This window comes from Onychomys torridus, chromosome 11 (assembly GCF_903995425.1).
Source record: "Onychomys torridus chromosome 11, mOncTor1.1, whole genome shotgun sequence".
Taxonomy (NCBI): Eukaryota; Metazoa; Chordata; class Mammalia; order Rodentia; family Cricetidae; genus Onychomys; species Onychomys torridus.
The window spans coordinates 12,572,752-12,592,535 of record NC_050453.1 but is presented as its reverse complement, the minus strand read 5'-3'; the positions used below and the strand labels follow the sequence as shown (position 1 = coordinate 12,592,535).

General features: G+C 46.0%; 1 protein-coding gene across 6 annotated transcripts in view; it reads right to left on the bottom strand.

Annotated features, from left to right (window-relative positions):
* Positions 1–512: 512 nt before the first annotated feature.
* The window catches only part of Disp1 (dispatched RND transporter family member 1), a 155,123-nt gene continuing 135,851 nt past the window's right edge, over positions 513–19,784 (bottom strand). For 4 of the 6 annotated variants that reach the window (XM_036202824.1, XM_036202825.1, XM_036202827.1 and 1 more), the window contains 5 exons: positions 15,306–15,429; positions 14,128–14,255; positions 13,703–13,800; positions 11,157–11,254; positions 513–4,119 (listed from right to left, as the gene is read on the bottom strand). In XM_036202824.1, the coding sequence (XP_036058717.1) occupies positions 538–4,119; positions 11,157–11,254; positions 13,703–13,800; positions 14,128–14,255; positions 15,306–15,429 (4,030 nt within the window). In that variant the 3' untranslated portion in view covers positions 513–537. The remainder of the gene's footprint in view (positions 4,120–11,156; positions 11,255–13,702; positions 13,801–14,127; positions 14,256–15,305; positions 15,430–19,784) is intronic. The other 2 variants (XM_036202828.1, XM_036202829.1) reach the window with 1 other exon arrangement.

The following is a 19,784-nucleotide window of genomic DNA, read 5'->3' as shown; positions in this document are numbered from 1 at the left end:
ACAAATGGAATGTACTATTAAGGTGCTTGGCATGAACTTTTACTTAACATATATTTTAATGCTGCCTAGTTCCTGGCTTCTAGCTGAAGTATCTCTGTTAATTTGGGTCCTAATGTTTATGCTGAGCAACAAGAATGCACCTCACCAAAGATGATGCCAGGTAACTGTCTGAGAGAACCAAACCTTCTAGGTAACTCACAACTTCAATCTCATTCACTGCTTCAGGAGGATAGAAGAGTGGTTGGTCCAGATGGGTAGGAATGTCCAAGAACTACATTTTGAAAAAAAAAAACCCAAGAAAAGCCAAAAACAAGCCCCAGTAACCTGAAAATAATCTCAATAGTCCAATCATCTCAACACACTCACTAGATCTGTGAGTTTGTTCACCATTCGGATGGAGCATGAAATACTCTGGACTGCAAACACGGTGACATGTGAAACACGCCCGTGCTTAGCCTCCTTTTCTAAGCTCCTAGATCTCACTCCTGATTCAAAAGAACGACAGAGGCGGTGCTTCTGAATGCAATGCTAGATTTATTATAGCGTTTTTATTAACAAACTTTCGCCAGACAGTTCTGATTGTGCTGGTACAGCAGGCACATTGGCTTCAAGGTTTGGCATCTGGCAGTCTGTGGAACTGCACTTCAACCTCACAATGCTTCTGCAGCTTTGTGGACTGTTCGGGCAGGCCCTGTAGCCAGCCTTTCCTATGAACTGGCTGAATATAAACTTTGGTTCATTGTGATTGGAGTGTTCTGAGTTCACATTTTCGCCAGCCTGTGGCAGGCTGGGCTCCATCTTCTGTGCCTTGTCAGCCTGGTTTGGTAAAATAGGGGCCTTGGTTTCTGTCCCTCCACTGCCCTCTGTGTTCCCCGTGGCTCTGCATCTGCAGAGTCCCCTTTGGTTATTCTCAGCATGGCAACAGGCTCTTTGGAAAGACTCAGTGCTCCTGCTGACCGACTGTGATTGCTCTGCTGTCCTGGGAAGATGGTCATCCATGTTCTGAAGACTGTGTATGCTGCTGTGACCAAGCTGTTCTTGGGCCTGAATGTACTGCACTGGGTGGAGAAGAAAATTCCTCGGCTGAGAATTCTGCATCCCTGGTGGCAGCATGTGCCGGGCGGGATGCATAAGCACCTCGGCAGCCTGGTGTGTGGCCTGCAGAGGTGCCACCACATTCCGAATCTGGACAAAGCTGCTAGCAGTGGAAGCACACTGGTGGCATAAGGAGTCACCTGCGGTCACCTGCTGGCAAGAGCGAGGGCCATGTTTTAAGTGTGTGCAGGCATTTGGGCAACTACGCCTCTGAGTGAGAGAGAAGTGATACATGGTGTCCTGCTCCAGACAGGGCTGTAACAAGGCTGAGCCTGGCTCATTGCTGGGGCTTTTGGTGAGGTCGCTGTTGTAGGCTGCAGGCCCAGGCATCCCTAAGTTCTTTGCTTGGCCATTGAAAAATTCAGAGCAGATGTGTGGCTCTTCGTACGTGTTCTTCTCGGAGGCGGTGCAGCTGTGAGATGCCAGGGGTTGTAACTCATAAAACTCATGCTCCAGCTCGGATTTTTGGCCCCTGGCGTCTACACGGTAAGCACTGGCGGTAGGCGTTTCGCCTGGTCCCCTGTCGCCAGGATTTGCAGACAAGGTGTGGGAAAAGGCACTGCACTGGAGCTTTTTAGGTAGAGGGATCTGGCCACAGGTGCCCTGTGGCCCAAGGCACCGGCACAGGCACTGGAAAAAGAAGGTGGCAAAGGCCCAGCTGATGCACATGACGAGCATCATGAAGGTGCCCAGCTGGGTGTAAGCCAGGACTGTGGACGGCATCATCATGGCCCCCGCCACAAAAGTGGTCAATGCAGCCATGGCAATTGCAGAGCCCATCCGACTCAGAGAGAAGATGACCTTGCCTTCGCGGTCGGCATCTGGAGCCAAGCGATATGCCACCCCATAATGGACGGCGAAGTCTACAGACAAGCCAACTGCAACTGAGATGGTGACTGACTCCAACACATTCAGCTCCCAGCCCAGCAGGACGAGGGACCCAACGGTGACAAATATGGTTCCCGCTATGGAAATGATAGCATAAAGGCTTATGATGATATTCCACGTGGTCAGCAGCATCACACTAAACGCAACAGCCACTGAGAGCCCCATGGCAATGAGGGTGCCGTCGGACAGGCTGTCCTGCAGGTCATAGAACTCCAGGTTGCTGACAAACCAGCCATGGCTGAGGCCCTCAGGCGCCGAACTCAGCTCGCTGGAAATCCACGAGTCCACCTCCTTGTAGAACTGCTGCATCTTCTCGTAAGCCAGTGTGAAGAGGAAGGTGCTCTGGAACTCCAGCACCACGGCCCTGATGGTGTCGTTGACGTCAAACCTGGGCCCGGGGGTCTTGTTGTTCAGGTGGTACCCTGTACTCCTGTCCAGCTCCATGATGGCCTTCTTGATGCACAGCTCAAACACCTCTTGCTTGTAGGGGAAGCTGCAGCGGCTGCAACATGGGTACAGGGCAGGCTCGTCACAGTCCTGGTTCTCCATCCACTGCTTGAAGGTCTCAATGAAACAGCTGGTGAAGTCCTGCTGGTCGGTCTGGTGGAAGAACGTCTGGTTCCTCAGTTTTTGACAGAAGTGCAAAATCCAGGCCTGGGAGGCCGGGCTAGCGATGTTGAAAGTGCTGTCTAGTGTCAGCTTCCCTTTGCTCTTGGGGTTTAGAGGGTTGCCACTGTCTTCTGGGGACACACCCCAGATGACTGTGATGGGCATATGGAGCTCCTCTCCATGGTGGACCCGCTCAAACATGAAAAGCTTCTTGAACTCAGCATCATAGCGCTCAAAAGGATGAGAGGATCTGAACACCTGGAATTCAGATAACTCCAACGAAGGCAGCTTCATCTTTGGGTTTATGCACACGATGTAGGCCCCACCTATAGTGAGGGCAAGGAACCAGACGAGCCAAAGGTAGCGAAACTTGATGACAATGCATGGCAACACCTTTTCAAAAAAGATCCGAGATGCTTCTGAAATGGCAAAAAGTACCTTGCGGCCCTTCTGACAGACCACTGCCCAGCAGCTCTTGTCGTAGGCTTGTGGCTGGGGCTTTCTGAAGCAGCTGAATATATTGAGGAGGTACCGCTCATGCAGGACAATGACAGCTGGAAGCCAGGTGACCATCAAGACATAATTCACCAATATAGCGGTCCCTGCGTATACCCCGAAGCACCTGATCGCTGTGATGTTGCTAACGTAGTTAGCGTAAAAGGCAGCGGCCGTGGTGAAGCTGGTGACGAACATGGAGAGCGCTGCGTGCTGCAAGGTGATGCTCACCGCTTCTGACGTCTCTGCACGAGGCTTGTCGAATTTGGTGTAGTTCCAGACATCGCACAGGACAAAAGCATCGTCTGCGCCAATTCCGACCAAGATGATGAGTGCGGTGAGGTTCATAAAGGGAAAAAATTCAAAGTTAAATACAACTCGGTAGAGGAAGTAGGAGACGATCAAGGAGCTGATGATGGCAAACATGGTCATCAGAGTGATAAACATGGACCTGGTGTAGACACACATGATGAGAAGTACGATAACTATGGCTATGGCAGGATACACAGTATCCATGAGGAGGTAATCCTGAAACAAGCTGTGCTTGATGCCAAATTCAATCCCAGTGACGGTGGTGATGCCGTCCGAAGAGTTCCAGTTTTCAAAGTTGTCCAGGTAAATGTTCATCATGCTCTCCCCTTTCTCGGTGGGGGAGAAGAGCATGCTGTATCTTAAAGCTGGCACGGCATGGTCAGCTGTCCTTGGGGTTATGAAGTCCTTGTCCACCAGGTAGTGGAGAATCTGGTACACGGCGTTGTATTTGGTACACTTGCGTGGCACGTTGGTGCACTTGAGCTGGTCCTTTCTTCTGGCCGCCTTGTCCCAGCAGTCCGGCCCCAGGGTACCGTTCTGGTAGTGCTTGGCACAGGTTCGAAGCAGCTTCAGGGTGTGGGAGACATCTCGCTCGACAATTTTCTGACAAGATGATCTGTTATTCAGAATGGCGATGTAATTGCCCAGGGTCCAGCTGGGACAGCAGGAAACAGCAGTGGTCCTCTGGCAGAGGTCGCTGAACTGGGGATGGGATCTGATCTGTAGAGACAGACACGCAGAAGGACTGGAGTTTAAACAGGCTCGCCAGCGGCAGTTCATTCCTGCCTCTAGGGACAAGGAAAGTACACCATCCTCTTTCATAGTGTGTGTTGGTGTGTACACAGGTGAGCACTCCCCCCCCCCCCCCAAGATCTCATATTACAGCCATTCCACAGGTTGCTCTATTTTGAACAGCAAACTCCTGTTTGGGAATGGCATACAAATATAACGCCATGTCAACCAGTACTGAGTTTGGCTTAAAAAGGGGGATAACATTAAAACTTGCTTAGCAAACAGGGCTTTTCAAAGTCACTGTGGAAGTAATAAAGTGAACATGTTTGGAAGGAAACAGCTGTCCAATTGCTGTCTTCCTTAAAATTCTGGTTCTTGGCATGAAAGCTTCGGTGACAAGCCACCAAATTCCCAATAAACACAGTTGAAGGCAAAGATGCTGTTCCTAAAAGTACTCCTATGGCTGCAATATGTCCCCCAAATTCACGCCTTACACTCTGATCCCCAGTGTGACAGTCCTAAAAGGAAGAGCCTTCTGGGGGGTATCAGTGGATTAGTGACCTTACAGTTGGCAGTTCAAGAGAGTTTGTGCCTTTCAGTGCGTATCATGACACACAGATAGCACTACCCGAGAAGACAGGTCCACCGGAGCCTGAATCTGCAGACCCTTTGATTCTAAACCTTTCCAGTTTTTAGACCTGTTAGAAACCAATCCGTTGCTGACAAATTATTTTATCTAAGGTACTTTGTTACTGTAGTCTGAACAGACTAAGACAAAACTCTATTTGATAAATCAAAAAGTGACTGGATTCAAGAAAAAACTTAGACTAAAATTGTTTTCTGAAATAAGGTGAGAAGGGTCACTATTTTAAGATTGGAACATTTTTATATCTGAATTTTAATAAGTTAATAAACATAAATAAATAAAAAGTACTTTAGTTCTTCCTCTACATCCTCAAGTTTATTCAGGTTGGCAAAACCCTTTCTGGGGAACTCTTCTTTGTTGGTAGATGGTGGCTGGAGCACCTAGGAACTGTGGTGACTCTGGGTGGTGTGGACAGTGTTCTCTTTAGAATGCTGTCCCTGGGAAGGCTGGTCTTGTCACAGTGAACTACCAGCACTCTGGATATGAAGGTGGCTCAATTCCATTCTTAGGTTGGATGAACCACCTCTTTCCTGGGCCTCACCAGAGACTTAAGATCACAGGGAGCAGAGCTGAAGAGGCCCAGCCTTATCACTTTCCCTCATCTTTATTTACCAAAGGTTGTTCTAGGGAGCCACTCCAAAGGTCAGAAAGGGTGTGGAGAGTTTTTCTAATGTGATTTCAAACAATCTGTACCTTGATTAAACTAGGCTTTGTCAACTGTTCATTAAAATATCTTTCTAAGACAGAGAAGTCGGCTGACATACACAATCGTTTTGGAAACCAGACTTATCTAAGACCCAAGTTACATATTATTTCCTAAGGCCTGGGTAAACCGGAACTAATGTGTGAGAGAGGTGTGTGTGTGGTTCAAGGAGACTGTGGGCTGGAACTGCAGGTGGAGATCCATTCTAATGTTCAAAGTTTTCCTAATATAAAGTTGCTCGTTTTGGCTGAGCATGGTGGCGCACACCTCTAATCCCAGCACTCAGGAGGCAGAGACAGATGGAAACTCTTTGAGTTCAAGGCTAGCCTGGTCTACATAGAAGTTCCAGGCCAGCCCAGTCTACACAATGAGACCCTGCCTTAACAAACCAAACCAAGCCAGAAACAAAACAAAAAACCAAATTATTATTTTGAGTAATTCTTTATGGAAGTGAAGAAAAGTGAGTCACAGTTATGAAAATCCAGTAGAGAAGTTTTACTTTGACAAAAGTTCATTTTAAAGCCTATTTCTGAAAATGCACAATTACTACTTTATAAAACAGGACAATCCCAGGCTTAAAAATTCATATATGTTGAGAAAAATGAGCTAGTTAGTCATGGAACCCTAAAGTATCATCTCCAGTTTTCATGGCAGAGAGTAGTTCACCCCACAAAGGAACTACAGGGATCCCAGCTAGAAGGGGCTACTGAAATGCCCCAGCACAGCTAAAGGAAATACAGTTTCCAGCTACAGCTGGAAAAGGGGCATGGCATTGCGTAGCCATTTTTCTAATAAGAGTGGGGTTTTACATGTATATTTGACCAAAGATTAAAAAGTTGGGCATTATAAATACCAACCACTTCTTTGCTGGCTATTATAAAAATAAATAAATAAATGCTAGTTTGCCCCCAGGGAACAATGGTGTTGGCTAGTTACAACATCTGGAAAAACTGCTTTTAAGGCCTCATATAGGGTAAGAAATAGGATCGCAGAGAAAAGTATCGTGATGGGCACCCTCTAACTATTCATTCCTTCAAGAGGGACTGTAGCAATGCAGACTGCCCATACTTCCAGCAAGCAAGGCCCTACATTCCCATCTGTCCATCCATTCAAAACGCCATCTCTGGGCACCTGCACCAAGTGAGAGGGGAGCTGTGGTCCTTCCCTTAATTTACTCTCAGAGCAGCAGAGAAATCAAAGATCAGAACTTAATGTGACAAGTAGTGCATTACAGAGACATATGGGGACCTGCAGGGAAGTGCCCAAGTCTGAAAGTGCCGTATCACAGTGGCAACAACTAGATATTTGTGACTGGGGTAAATACAGAATCCCATATTATAGTCTGAGGCAAAAAGAGACTGGTAGGCAGGTATCTCTTTATGCAGGGGGCAGATGTATTTTTTGGAGTAACTCCCAAACCTTAGGAGTTTATAAAAATAAAATGGAGTTTTCGAAAGCAAACTCCTCATGAGGAACACAGCCCTCTAATTCTATCCATTCACCAACAGGAGTCTTGGGGAATCATCCTGGTTATGTGGTTGCGGCATGTTGTGCACAGTTCCCTAGTTAGATAGTAGCAGGGGTGGAGCTGACTTAAAATAGTGGGTAAAGAGAGAGGAGAGAGAGAAGGGAGAGACCAGTAGTGTTTAAATGGTACCTTAACTTTAAAAACTACTGGCTAAGTTGGAGGTATTTTAAGAAGCCAAGAAAGGAAAAAAGAGGAAGATTAAGGGCCTCAACAGCAGGTTCATCCGAGTCCTGAACTCTGCCTGGTAACCGACCCCGCCCTCCCAACACACACAGCTGAAGGGAGCTTAGAGCAGAGTGAAGGCAAAGGCCTCTTCAAAGAAGCATCAGAAAATATATTCCAGGTCCCTCTGAGCTTCCCGGGATTCCAGCAGTCCATGAGAGTTAATCTAGTGAGACAGAGTCTTAGACACCAATTTTCAAATCCCTTTTAGCGTGTGAGTCCTCAAAGCACCAACGTCTGTAACATGCAGGGGCTAATACAGAGAGAGTGGAGCTCAGAGACCCTCCCGGTTATGGGTGTGTGTCGGCAGGTGGGTCCTGCAGGACAGAAGCAGGGACTAAGGGGTCAGGGAGGCGATGGAGGCTATGAGGGGACACCTCTAGGGAGGTGGACAGCCACTCTTTCTGGAAGCTCCCATCTCTCTGAATTAGGGGCACAAGGGGCATGTAATTTCAGCAGACTCTGGAGAATCATCACAGCAGAAGACAAGGGAACATCTGGCCTCACTGAGGTACGGCACTCATTGCCAGGGTCAACACCTGACCCCTCAGCTCTTCTGCTCTGGATCATGAGGTTGGTCCATTAGCTTGTGCTTAACCACAGTAACAATGGCCGAGGGGTGGGAGGAAAGGCTGCCAAGGACTCAGAACACCAAAACAAACACCAATTCCCAACTCAGCTCCAACTGGGGACTGGAAAACATCAATAATTACAGCAGTAACCTCAAAGCTGAGCTGTTGACCCAATGGACATTTTACCCTTTCTTTTCCAGAGTCGAATCTGAGACCAGAATACAATCACGTTTGCAACTGGCTTATAACAGTGTGTTAATTTAACAAGTTAAAATTAAGAGAATGTTTTTTGAAGTAGATATTTAGGTTCCTGACTGCCTGTTTATTCATTTAATGCAATTCTGCAACTGCCCTACCAAATACTCCTTTGGGTGTGTGTTTTGGGTGTGTCCCCCAGATTCTCACTTTGTAAGCATTCTGTTAAGAACTGGGCTGATGAGATGGCTCAGTGGGTAAAGGGGCTTTTGGCCAGGCTTGAGGACCTGAGTTCAATCCCCAGGACCCACATGGAAGAAGGGGAGAACTAACTCCTGCAAGGTGTCCTCTAACTTCCACGCATGTGTACCTACACACACACACACACACACACACACACACACACATATACACGCACGCACACACATGCATACACATACACACGCACACGCGCGCGCGCACGCGACACACACACACGCACACACACTAGAAAAGGAACTATGTACATAACATCAAACTTCTTTTATCAAGAGTATGAGAGGAGGGCTGGGGAGATGACTCAGTCTAAAGTGTGAACATGAGGACCTGAGTTGGATTCCCAGAACAAGCCAGGCATGGTAACATGTGCTTATAATTTCAGTGCTGGGGAAATGGAGACAAGTGGATCCCTGGTTGCGCTGGCTAGATAATCCAGTGTACTCAACAAGTTTCAGGCCAGTGCAAGACCCAGCTGGTGTCTGAGGAAGGATATCTGAGGTTGTCTTCTGGCTTACACATGCATGCATACATATGAATTCACATCCTTGCTTTACCTGGCCCCCAATCTCCTTCCCCCTCCCTCCCTCCTTCTCTCTCTCTCTCTACACACACACACACACACACACACACACACACACACACACAAAGAGAGAGAGAGAGAGAGAGAGAGAGAGAGAGAGAGAGAGAGAGAGAGAGAGAGAGAGAGAGAGAATGGGGGAAATGTTCCCTTCGTCAGCATTAGGAAAAGTTGGGTTTCTAAAACATATACTTGTTCCAATCCTGATTTATTACCCCATTGGTGACTTTGGCCACTGAAAGGAAATTCTGGTCTTGCTGGCTGCTGAGAGGCTCCTGACAAGCTTGCAGCTCACAGCAGGCAGACAGAGAGCTATACATTCTCATGCTGTCTCATTGTTACTTTACCTTTCTTCCCATCGTTTCCCCTTTATATAATTTTTTTCACTTACTTATTTTCCTGTTTAAGTGTGCCTTTTTTGTAAGCTATCTCACCAGTATCACTTGATACATACATATAGATGGAGGAAGTACTACCTGTTTTCATGGCTGAAAGCTATTGTGACACAGTAATGCTTACGGGCTTTTTAAGTCTCAGAGTTGAATGTGCATTAGAGGAATTAACTGCTATCAAGCTGATACTTATTCCAGGCCTTGCTGACTCTTTAAGGGTCACTCAAGTAGGAAACAGTATATACAGTAACACACAAAAACAGGGCAGGGGTATCGTCGTCACTATGGAAGCACAAGGTCTGGAAGGTAGGGCAAGCTCAGGAGGCAGATTCAGCTGCGTTCAAATCTGCTACTCACTATCTGTGCCAAGTTTCTCCATCTATGCAATGGTACTTCAGCTCCTTACGCTGTTGTGGGGATGACTATGACTTATCAAAATATTTAGAATGCACACAGTGAGCAGTCCATGATCACACAGAGTCTCCAGGAAGGCAAGGTCTGAAGACCCAGGGCAGGCAGAGCACTGAGGGGTAAGAGGCATCCATTCAGAGTCCTCATCCAAGCTGAGGAGACAAGAATCAATCAAGCTTCACTGCCCCAAGCCCACCTTCTCATCTGGTGAGCGGTGCTGCTCTCCAAGCCACGGGCCTACAGCCACCCATTGTGACCAGCTGGCAGAAACTGCATGCACTAAGTACAGGAGAGGCTCTGGGGGCCAGTGGAGGAAATAGGGCAGGTAAAACCAGACCCTGACTAGAAACTCCAGTCCTTTTACAGACCACTTGTCAGTTTGATTGGTTTGGAACCAAAGACGAGGAAGGTGACATGGACAGAGAACTGAAGCCATAATCACCGGTAAGGTCACCTCCAAGATGTCAAACTGCTTTTCCTATGGGAGAATGGTGTAAAGCCAGGGCATTTGGGACCAACTCACTAGGTGAACTGTGAGGGGATACTTCTCTGGAGGAATTCGTCAGCACAATGATACTGCTGGTCTGGGCAACCCTATGGGCCCTTTCTACCCCATATTTCACTAAGAAGCCCCACTGAGAGCACAAGATGGGAATCAGGTTGTCCAGCTAGCTCTTAACAGGCCGGGTGCTTGGGTTTGGGACTAAACTCTGGTTTGTATTTCAGAGGTATGCTAAGAACATACTGAGCTCCTTCTGCCTGGCTATCTATCATCCTTGGACAGGTCATTAGTGATGTCAGACAGCCATTTGGGCCGCTCAAACTGTAGTCCTTCCACACCCAGGGGTGACTGACTTCATGTCTCTGGACCTGACATCTGTGTGGCTCTGGAGGAGTCTGACAGGAAATGTCTATCCTTAATCCTAGTGTCCTCCTAAGCAGCAAGGTGTTTAGATCCTGGGTCAGTCTGGACTGGAGCACGGGGACCACTGAGATAGAAACTGTATTAATGCCTTTTGATTACCTGTCTTCCTCCAGACACACACACTGCCTAGCCTGCTTCCTAAGTTCTCCTTTGAAATCACTGGCTGGAATGACCACTGCTTGCCAGAAAGGCCGGCATACAACTGCATAATGACAATGCCGAGAACTGACTCCAGGAGGGGCAATGTGCAGAACAGAGGAACTAAACAGAGAACAGAGAACACAGTAAGAGCAGAACAAGACAGCCTGAACTGCTAGCCTAACAAGAACTGTTGTGAAAGAAGAAGACCGTCATGGTGAGAGAATTTGAGTGGTAAAGGAAGAGAATTCTTTATTAAAGACGGCAGTGTGTTTCAAAGATAGGGAAATGCAAGGACACTTTGATGCTGGCATCTGGAGAGCAAAGCCTGCCTGCTGGAGCTTGCTTTTGGTGGTAAGCCTTGCAGGCATTTCATTGGTAAGACACCAGGGCAGCAGCAGAAGTTTCCATAACATAACTTTATTATGCTGAAGAGATTTCAGCTGTATTTTACATACCCTGGAATTATCCACATCACACATTGACTTAATTGCAGGTAAATTCCACAGTGTCTCCCCTCCTGCTGGAGCAAACACTACTCTGGAATAGCCATCACCTAGGAGGATGAAAAGAGGGGAAGAAACATGTTACAGGTTATTATTCTGTGAGAGTCAGAATTCAGAAACAATTCCAGTGAGGAACTGCACAGACAATTCATCATCAATATTTCCTTTGATAAATTCCAGGAGAAAATATGCATGTCTCTGTGTGTGCTGGGCTACGGGGGTACATTAGTGCCACTTCAGCTCAAAGCCTGTACGCACTCGCTACATGGGAACCTTGTAGTAACTATATAACAAACTGATTTCTGATTAATTATAATCAGGAAGAAAAGGCTGTAAACTTTCAGCAGAAAATTAACTGAAGGTCTCTCTTCGTTTCCTTAATGGCATAAAAAATGTTAGGATGCTATACAGCAGAGTATCAAAAAGAGTCATAAGGGTAGCTTTTCTGGCAGCTGACTACAGAGGAGAGATGGTGGGTGACTGAACTGCTGTACCAGAGGCCACCTGAGTGCTGAAGCATGGTGCCACCAGGGCCACAGGAGCACCGCAGAGCCTGGCTGTGCTCAGGATCACTCTCCCACCCCAGAGTCCAGACAAAGAACCTCAAGTTAGACTAACACAAACTGTTTGAACAAGGTGTGCCATGTGCAGGAAGGGACATGGTCTTTAAATCAGATCTGGCTGTAACCAGGCCCTGCTAATCACCTGTGTGACCTTATGCAAGCAACTGCTAACTTCTTTGGAAGTACTTCCTCATTTGTAAACAGTGACAAGATCTGTCAAATAATCATGAGAATGAAATGGAAAGCAAGTGCTCCAGGAGACTGCTTCTGTCTGGGTTATTAAAAAGGTCTAGTATGTATCAAAACAAAGCAAATTAAATTTTATATCACCCAAATGCCTAACTGCTTTCACAAAATCAATTGGCAAACCATCTTTACAAATAGTTTTATTCATGATCATTCCGTGGTCCTTAGCAAACACCTGTGTTCACCAAACCGCTATTGTCTTATGTAGACTGAGTTTGAGCATGAGATCAGCCCCATGAAAACAAGCATTTCCTTCCCAGCGAGCTCACGCGGGTTTCACTCAAGCCAGAACTTACTGCTCCGAAGACAGCTATCGGTGCGGACTCCTGGAAACAAAAGCGAGACTGACTTCCTGAGTTTGCTATTGTTCTTGGTGAGACATTAACAAGTGTTGATTGAGCAATTATAATAATACTTTGAGAGGGGAAACAAAACAAAAACCAGCCCCAAACAGAAATAATCAGAATTCAGTTTTTCTAATCTGTTTTAAGAGGCAGAAAACATTTGAACTTGAACTGATCCCTAGAACTTGAACATTGCTCCCTAGAATTAGTATAAAACCCAAATCTCCTCCTTTCCTTTATCTATCTGAGATATCAAGATCTAAGTGAGTCCTCTGGTATCTAGTGAGGCAGGGAAATATACAATGAAGGGGGTTTTCAACAAGTTGAAATCAAAACAATGTTGCTCTTAACATGGGGCTCAGTCAGCAGCTATTGTCCTCAATCTGCATTCTCAATCACTCTGACCACTGAACATCTAACATGTCACCTGCAGTTCCTTACCACCTCCTGTCCATCATCCCCTGGCGGCTGCCCCATGACAAGCCGACTGACTTTACGTGTAACTGAATGCCAACATTTAGAGATCCAGGGTTCCATACTGAAATCTGGATTCTTGCAATGCCTGGGGCTCAATTCTGTGAGGCCCCACTTCTTCAGAGAGAACAGGTGCCCCAGGGCTCTAGATCAGCACCACAGCCACACGGCCTTTCCAGCCAGGCTGACCCACTTAAAGCTCTAGGCCTCTGCACCACACTTTGCTCACCTCTCTATTTCCACTGTTAAAGTGATGGAGCATGGTTCTTTCTGATCTGGGCCAGTTCACCCCTCATGATCCCTCATTTCTGGGAGGTCACCATAGTGATAGAAAAATTAGTGTGGACACCCAAACAGCACAGGTACAACAGCCAGTACCTCCATACCACAGCCAAGAGTTCCTGGACCTAAGTGACTCTCCTGTCTCAGCCACTGAGTGGCTAGGTCTACGGCATGCACCACCACACCTGGCAAGTGCACGGCTCTTAATATGTTTGCTTTCACTTAAAGGTATAGGACTTTTTTAAACTAATAGATTATTTCAGGATTCAATAAAAAATATGCACTTGTTATTTGATCCAGAAATAAATAGGAAAAAAGTATTTGACATGACTTGAAAGTTCAGACAAGGTAGAAAATTTTATCAATCACTTCCTTCAATCTGAACAGAACCCTTTCCTTAATTTTTAATCCCACAAGAATTCCGACTAGTGGCTGACCCCCCTAGACGGAGAGTCCGTTACTTAGCTGACATCTCTGACTACAGAACCAGGGGAGCTGTTGAGTGGGCAGCAGTTTTGGACTTTGATCTCACTCAGTCTTGCCCTGCAGGAAGCTGCCGAGGATTTGGTACATCTAGATGCGCACTCACTTGGAACATCGCAGAAAAAGCTGTCTTTCTGGAAGTTCCAGTCGACTTCTCGTCTCTCCCTCTCATGATGATCGTCTGACCATCTGTCATCACGGTGGCTGAAAGCGGAAAAACAACCCCATCTTTGATAAGGTTCTAGCTATTCAAGGAGATAGGCAGATTCTAACAGCACACCCTAAAGTTCCAACCTATTTTGAATCTAATACTAAGCTGGAAAGATTCATGTGAGCAACATTAATTTTCCATGGGTAAAGAAGAAAAACCTCATCTTTTATCATAGTATAGCCAAGATACTTTAATGACAAGTTAAACTTAGTGGCAAAGGAATTGAGCCTGGTAGTTTTAATTTAGCCTTTTTGCTCAGGCAGTAAGAAGGATTCATTAAGTGATATTTTATTTAAAAGTCATATAAAGTAAATGTTTACCTTTTGGCTTGTTCTTCTGCATACTTATAAGGATAATTTGCCAATGTTGCTTTGTATCCTGTATTTTTCATCATGTTATTCCACGTGACCAGCCTTTGGCCTATTGCAGTCCCTCGTGGTTCAAAACCCTACGACAAAATATTACACGTTCCCATTAGTGTATTCCATTTCCCACTAATTATGATTATGTTAATGACTTCAGAAAGCAACATCAAAGTGATGCAGAGTTTTCCAGAGGAAATGTAGGCATTCCTCACTGCTAGAGAGTTACCAGTGTTAACACGATGTCTCTTTGATAACGATCATTTCTTTGCTATGACAAAGTCACCTGCTCTCTAGTTACATGGCTCAGGAAGTAGGAAAAGCACAGCAGAAACTTACCTGTGCCCAAGCACTTAGTAAGTGCTAATTCTAACTGTAAAATTATGGTCAAATTAACTTATGTTATACGTAATTACAGTGTTTTACTAAGAGTATATCATTATCCTTGATGACATTTTTCTCTTTATTTCACCCCAGAGGAACATTTACTTAACAGATCCTATTATATGTGGGAGGTGGCAAGACACATACAGTATTAAAATCTTTATGAAAATACTTTCAGAGTATGTACACTCTTCAATATGTTGCTCCTTGATTAAACATGGGGACAGAGAAGTGGGGACATCTTGAGCTTGAGTTGAGGGTGAGCAAGTTCCTTGACCTTACCTAAGAGCATAGATAACACATCTATTTGGGTTTTTGTTTTTGTTTTTGTTTTTGAGACAGTGTTTCTCTGTGTAACAGACATAGCTGTTCTGGAATGCCCTGTATAGATCAGGCTGGCCTCCAACTCACAGAGATCCACCTGCCTCTGCCTCTGGTACTAAAGAGTGTTGGGATCAAAGGCATGCATTGCCACACCCAGCTGATAACACATCTCTACTTGCAGAAAGAGAGCTTTATGGTTACTAGTGGCTGAAGTAGGTTTTTAAAGAAATGGGGAGCTGGGTATAGTGGCTCAGACCTGTAATCCCAGCACTCACAAGGTTGAGGCAGGAAGATGACAAGTTCAAGGAGCTACAGTGTAAGACTATCTCAGAAACAAAGGAAAGGGCTGCTAACAGAAAATACCATACATTTAAGTATTTAACCCAGGGAGACGGTGTAAGGCTTGGGACAGGTCAAGTTCTCCTTACCAGCAGCGGGTCCGAGAAGTCGGGAAGCTCCGGGACTAAGACTCCCACCAGGGCACAGACCACGATGAGCAGAGTACACATGCCCAGGACCACCACAGGCCAGTCGGCTAGCAGGGCCGCGTAACTACAAGACACAGAGCAAGCCCAGAGAGGACCTGAGAAGCAGTGTGGAGGTAAGGCTACATACACACAAGAGCAGTGTTAGGATCCCCAATTTTAGACCAGCACGAGGATTCCCTACTGTGATTAGAAGTATTTATACACATTGATTCAGAAAATTTCAAGGTCATCATCCTTTTGTTTTTCTGATAAAGTAGAAGTAGTTAGTAGCCACAGGCTACTGGGTCAGCATAGGCAGGTTATATGACAAATAACAGTTTGTATCTGGGGCTGGAGAGATGCCTCAGAGGTTAAGAACACTGACTGCTCTTCCAGAGGTCCTGAGTTCAATTCCCGGCAACCACATGGTGGCTCACAACCATCTGCAATGAGATCTGGCGCCCTCTTCTGGCCGGCAGGGACACATGCAGGCAGAATACTGTTTACATAATAAAAATAAATAAATAAAAATTAAAAAAAAGAGTTTGTATCTGTATGTATGTCTGGCAAGAAGATGACTAAAAAGCCACATTTTATAGACACAAAGAAGGAAAAAAAACAAAAAACAAAAAACCCAGAGGCTCCATCTTGCAGTGTCTTTCAGAACTTTCTGTTTCTGTCCTTACTTTCTTTCTCCATACCTTTAATCAGTTCTTTCAAAAGGGAAAAAGTCTATGAACAGGTTCATGTAGTACAATCTGAAAAACACCCAAATCATACTTCCCAGAGCCCCTCTTCCTTCCTAGAAATAAACTAAAGATGCCAGCAGACTGAGTTCACGAGGGTGGGACATTTACTCTACTCAGGGCGGCATCAGTCCTAGAACAGTACTTTATAGAAGGGTCCAATTCATGTTTTTTATTTGTGTTTTAATTTTACACATCAGCCATGGGTTCCCCTGTCCAACCCCCTCCCACCCCCGTCCCCACTTTCCCCCCATCCCCTCCCCTCCATTCCCATCTCCTCCAGGGCCAAGAGTCCCCTGGGGATTCATTTAAACCTGGTGGATTCAGTACAGGCAGGTCCAGTCCCCTCCTTCCAGGCTGAGGAAAGTGTCCCTGTGTAAGCCCCAGGATCCAAACAGCCAGCCCATGCACTAAGGACAGATCCTGGTCCCACAGACTGGGTGCCTCCTAAGCAGATCAAGCTATTCAATTGTCTCACTTATCCAGAGGGCCTGCTGCAGCTGGGGGCTCCACAGCCTTTGGTTCATAATTCATGTGCTTCCATTTGTTTGGCTATTTGTCCCTGTGCTTTTTGCAATCTTGGATTCAACAATTCACGCTCTTGCAGACCCTCCTCTTTCTCGATAATTGGACTCCTGGAGCTCTACCTGGGGCCTGGCTGAGGATCTCTGCATCCACTTCCATCAGTTATTGGATGAGAGTTCCAGCACGACCGTTAGGGTGTTTGGCCATCTGACCACCAGACTAGGTCAGATCAGGCTTTCTCTCTACCATTGCCAGCAGACTACAGATGATGTATCATTGTGGATTTCTGGGGACCTCTCGAGCACTCTGCCTATTCCTGTTCTCACGTGGTCTTCATTTATCATGGTCTGTTATTCCTCGTTCTCCCTTTCTGTTCTTGATCCAGCTGGGCTCTCCTGCTCCCCTAAGCTCTCTTTCCCTTGAACCTTGCCCTTCATTACTCACAATTCATTTTTAGTGACTAGCGGCGCACTGGCCCAGGTTCCCCAGCCCCTTGCCTCCGCAGCCCCTACAGGCCGGCTCCAGCCTCTTCCTCAACCTCAGAACCTTCCTCCATTACTAACTCCGTCACTGGCCTTCTTCACGCGCCATCCCTGACGTGAACCGCTCCTGGACTGCGCTTTGCCACCTCTCTCTGACAGGTTGAACCAAGTGCCCGCCAGAACCTTGTGAGACTGAACTTTCTCTCATGTCAGAGAGTGTCTGGGAGCTTCCAGTCACTGCAGTCTTTATTAGAAGAAGAAACTGCCCAAACAGCCGGTGTGTGACTACTACTCTCCAGCTCCCAACAACGGAGCTCCTTGGCTACTGGGTGCCTAGTTCTGGTTCATAGGGATTTTTTTTTTTTGAGAACATGCTAGCAATTACAAATCAAGGGGGCTCTACATGCCAGGAAATACTGGTGTGTGTGTATGTGTGTGTGTATCCCTTCCCATCTCCCTGCTCAGAGTGTTGGTTTTGAAGTTGCACAGAACTGACTCTATTGTATGTGTACTTCAAGTGTACCACTCTAATAAGAGAATTAAGTCACAATATAGTTATGCCTTAAGTAGCTTGCCCTGGCATTTCCCCTGCTTGTTCTTTTAAAATAACTACGTAAATAACAGTTTGTACTCACTGCAGTGTCAGTACTCATGAGCCCTTCACAGACCATCATCTAAATCTTTCTTATGTCCACCTTAGTGGAGAAGTTGAGCACAGACAGGCTAAGGAATTAGTTAAACATAGAGCTTTGGGTAATCTGGGTCTCGAGTCTGACTTTTAACTACTGTGTTCCCATCTGTTTCTTCAAACACAAGTGGAACTAAAGACACGAGGAAGAAGTAAACTTGCCAAATACTTCAAATTCACACTTGAAAATTTCTAGGGCTGGAGATATGGTTCAGCTGACAAAGGGTACTCACAACCCAAAGACAAGAGTTTGGTTCCCAGTGCCCACAGCTGTCTCTCCAACTACCTTTTCCAAACCTTGATCCCAGCACTTGGGAGGCAGAGGCAGGTGGATCTCTGTGAGCTCCAGACCAGCTTAGTCTACATAGGTGAGTCCCAGGTCAGCCAGAGCTACATAGTGAGACCCTGTCTCAAAGAGAAAAAAACTTCTAGCTCCACTAATAGTTAATTTCTCCCTGCAAAGTCACAGAGACCACAGGACACTGAGGTGAACATTATTTGCCTGATTGCATATTCTGGATTTAAGACTTCACCGAAGGAAGGAACATTTCGTTAGGCAAGACAGAATGGCCTTTAAGGATAGCTAAGGATGTAATGGGAACATAGGAATCCCAAGGTGCTGCCTGTGGCTGTTCACACGTCCTCCCTGAGAGGCCACATGCCCACTGCAAACACCCTCCCCACTTTCCCACCTACTCCACCAAACCCAGTGAGGAAATCACTGGGTTTGAAGCACTACTACCCTTGGTCTGAGCAACACTTCTGAGACATTCTGTTCACCACTCCATACTTTAGAAAGAGCACTTTGCACTAGACCCTAAAATACCAGCCCATGAAATAAGGATGGCTCCAGACCTAAGTGCTTATTCACTACATTCTAAAGGAATCCACTCTTTCAATGAACCCAGAGTTGTTCTTTCTTACAAACATTTTATCAATAGAGGATGGTGGCCTTGCATTGCTTAGTTTTCATCTGTAGCTTAATTTATCCAGAATGACGTTTTGCTTGGTGTTCTCAAGAAATATGCGCACATACACAGAGACTCTAAAAATCTCTTTGAATAACTGCTTCCCTTCCCTTTGAAAACATTTGGTTTTAATTTCACAGCCCTGCCACATGCCGCATACATGCACCAATGACATGTGGACACTTTATAGTTAGTTCTTCAGTGCATTCTTCTACACACACTTGACTGTACTATATCACAACCCCTTCCGCACACAGCAGATGTTTCACGCTGGCCTCTCCTAAGACAACTGTTCAGTATTGCCATTCTGAGCATGCTCAGTGCTATGGGGACAGGCACAGCTATTTAGACAAGTGCTTCTCCTGAATAGCACACATTGCTTACAGGACTTCTGTCTCCTGTGCTGCCGAGGCCCAGCTATGGGCACTACAAATAAATACAAATGTTTCATGTGTGATATGAAATCCAGACACTGGTTATACTATCACGATTAAAAAAAAAGCCCTATAAAACTGGGAGGAGTAAAGGCAATTTAAATGACCTATAAAATACACACAGACACACCTGTAACATTTCACTTATGACTAACAGTAAAGTATGTGCACGTTATTTTCTTTGAAAAGTGAACCACATGTGCATTAGAACAATTTTACGCAAGCTGCCCTGCACATCAGGCAATACTTATCCTGCACCCACCTGCTCTAACTGGGAGATGTTTACATAGGAACACAGCACAACTGTGAATGTAGTCCTCTGTAACATCTGGATTAGGCAGGGAGTGATCTGGAAAGGCTGGGAGAGCTCTCCCTAAGGGGAGGGCCTGCAGCTCTATCTTGGTCACCACTGTATAAAGTTCCTAACATCCTTCAGTTGGCTGTCTCAAGTCCTCTCAGTAACAGCGTGTCTTAAGTGTTTCTATGCTCCATGACTCTGAGTGAGTGGGCAAACTGGCTTCCTGGTGAGGATGACACTGTGTGTTGGACTGGCATCCACGGGAAGTCCCTTGAATATACTTACAGAGGCTCAACCTT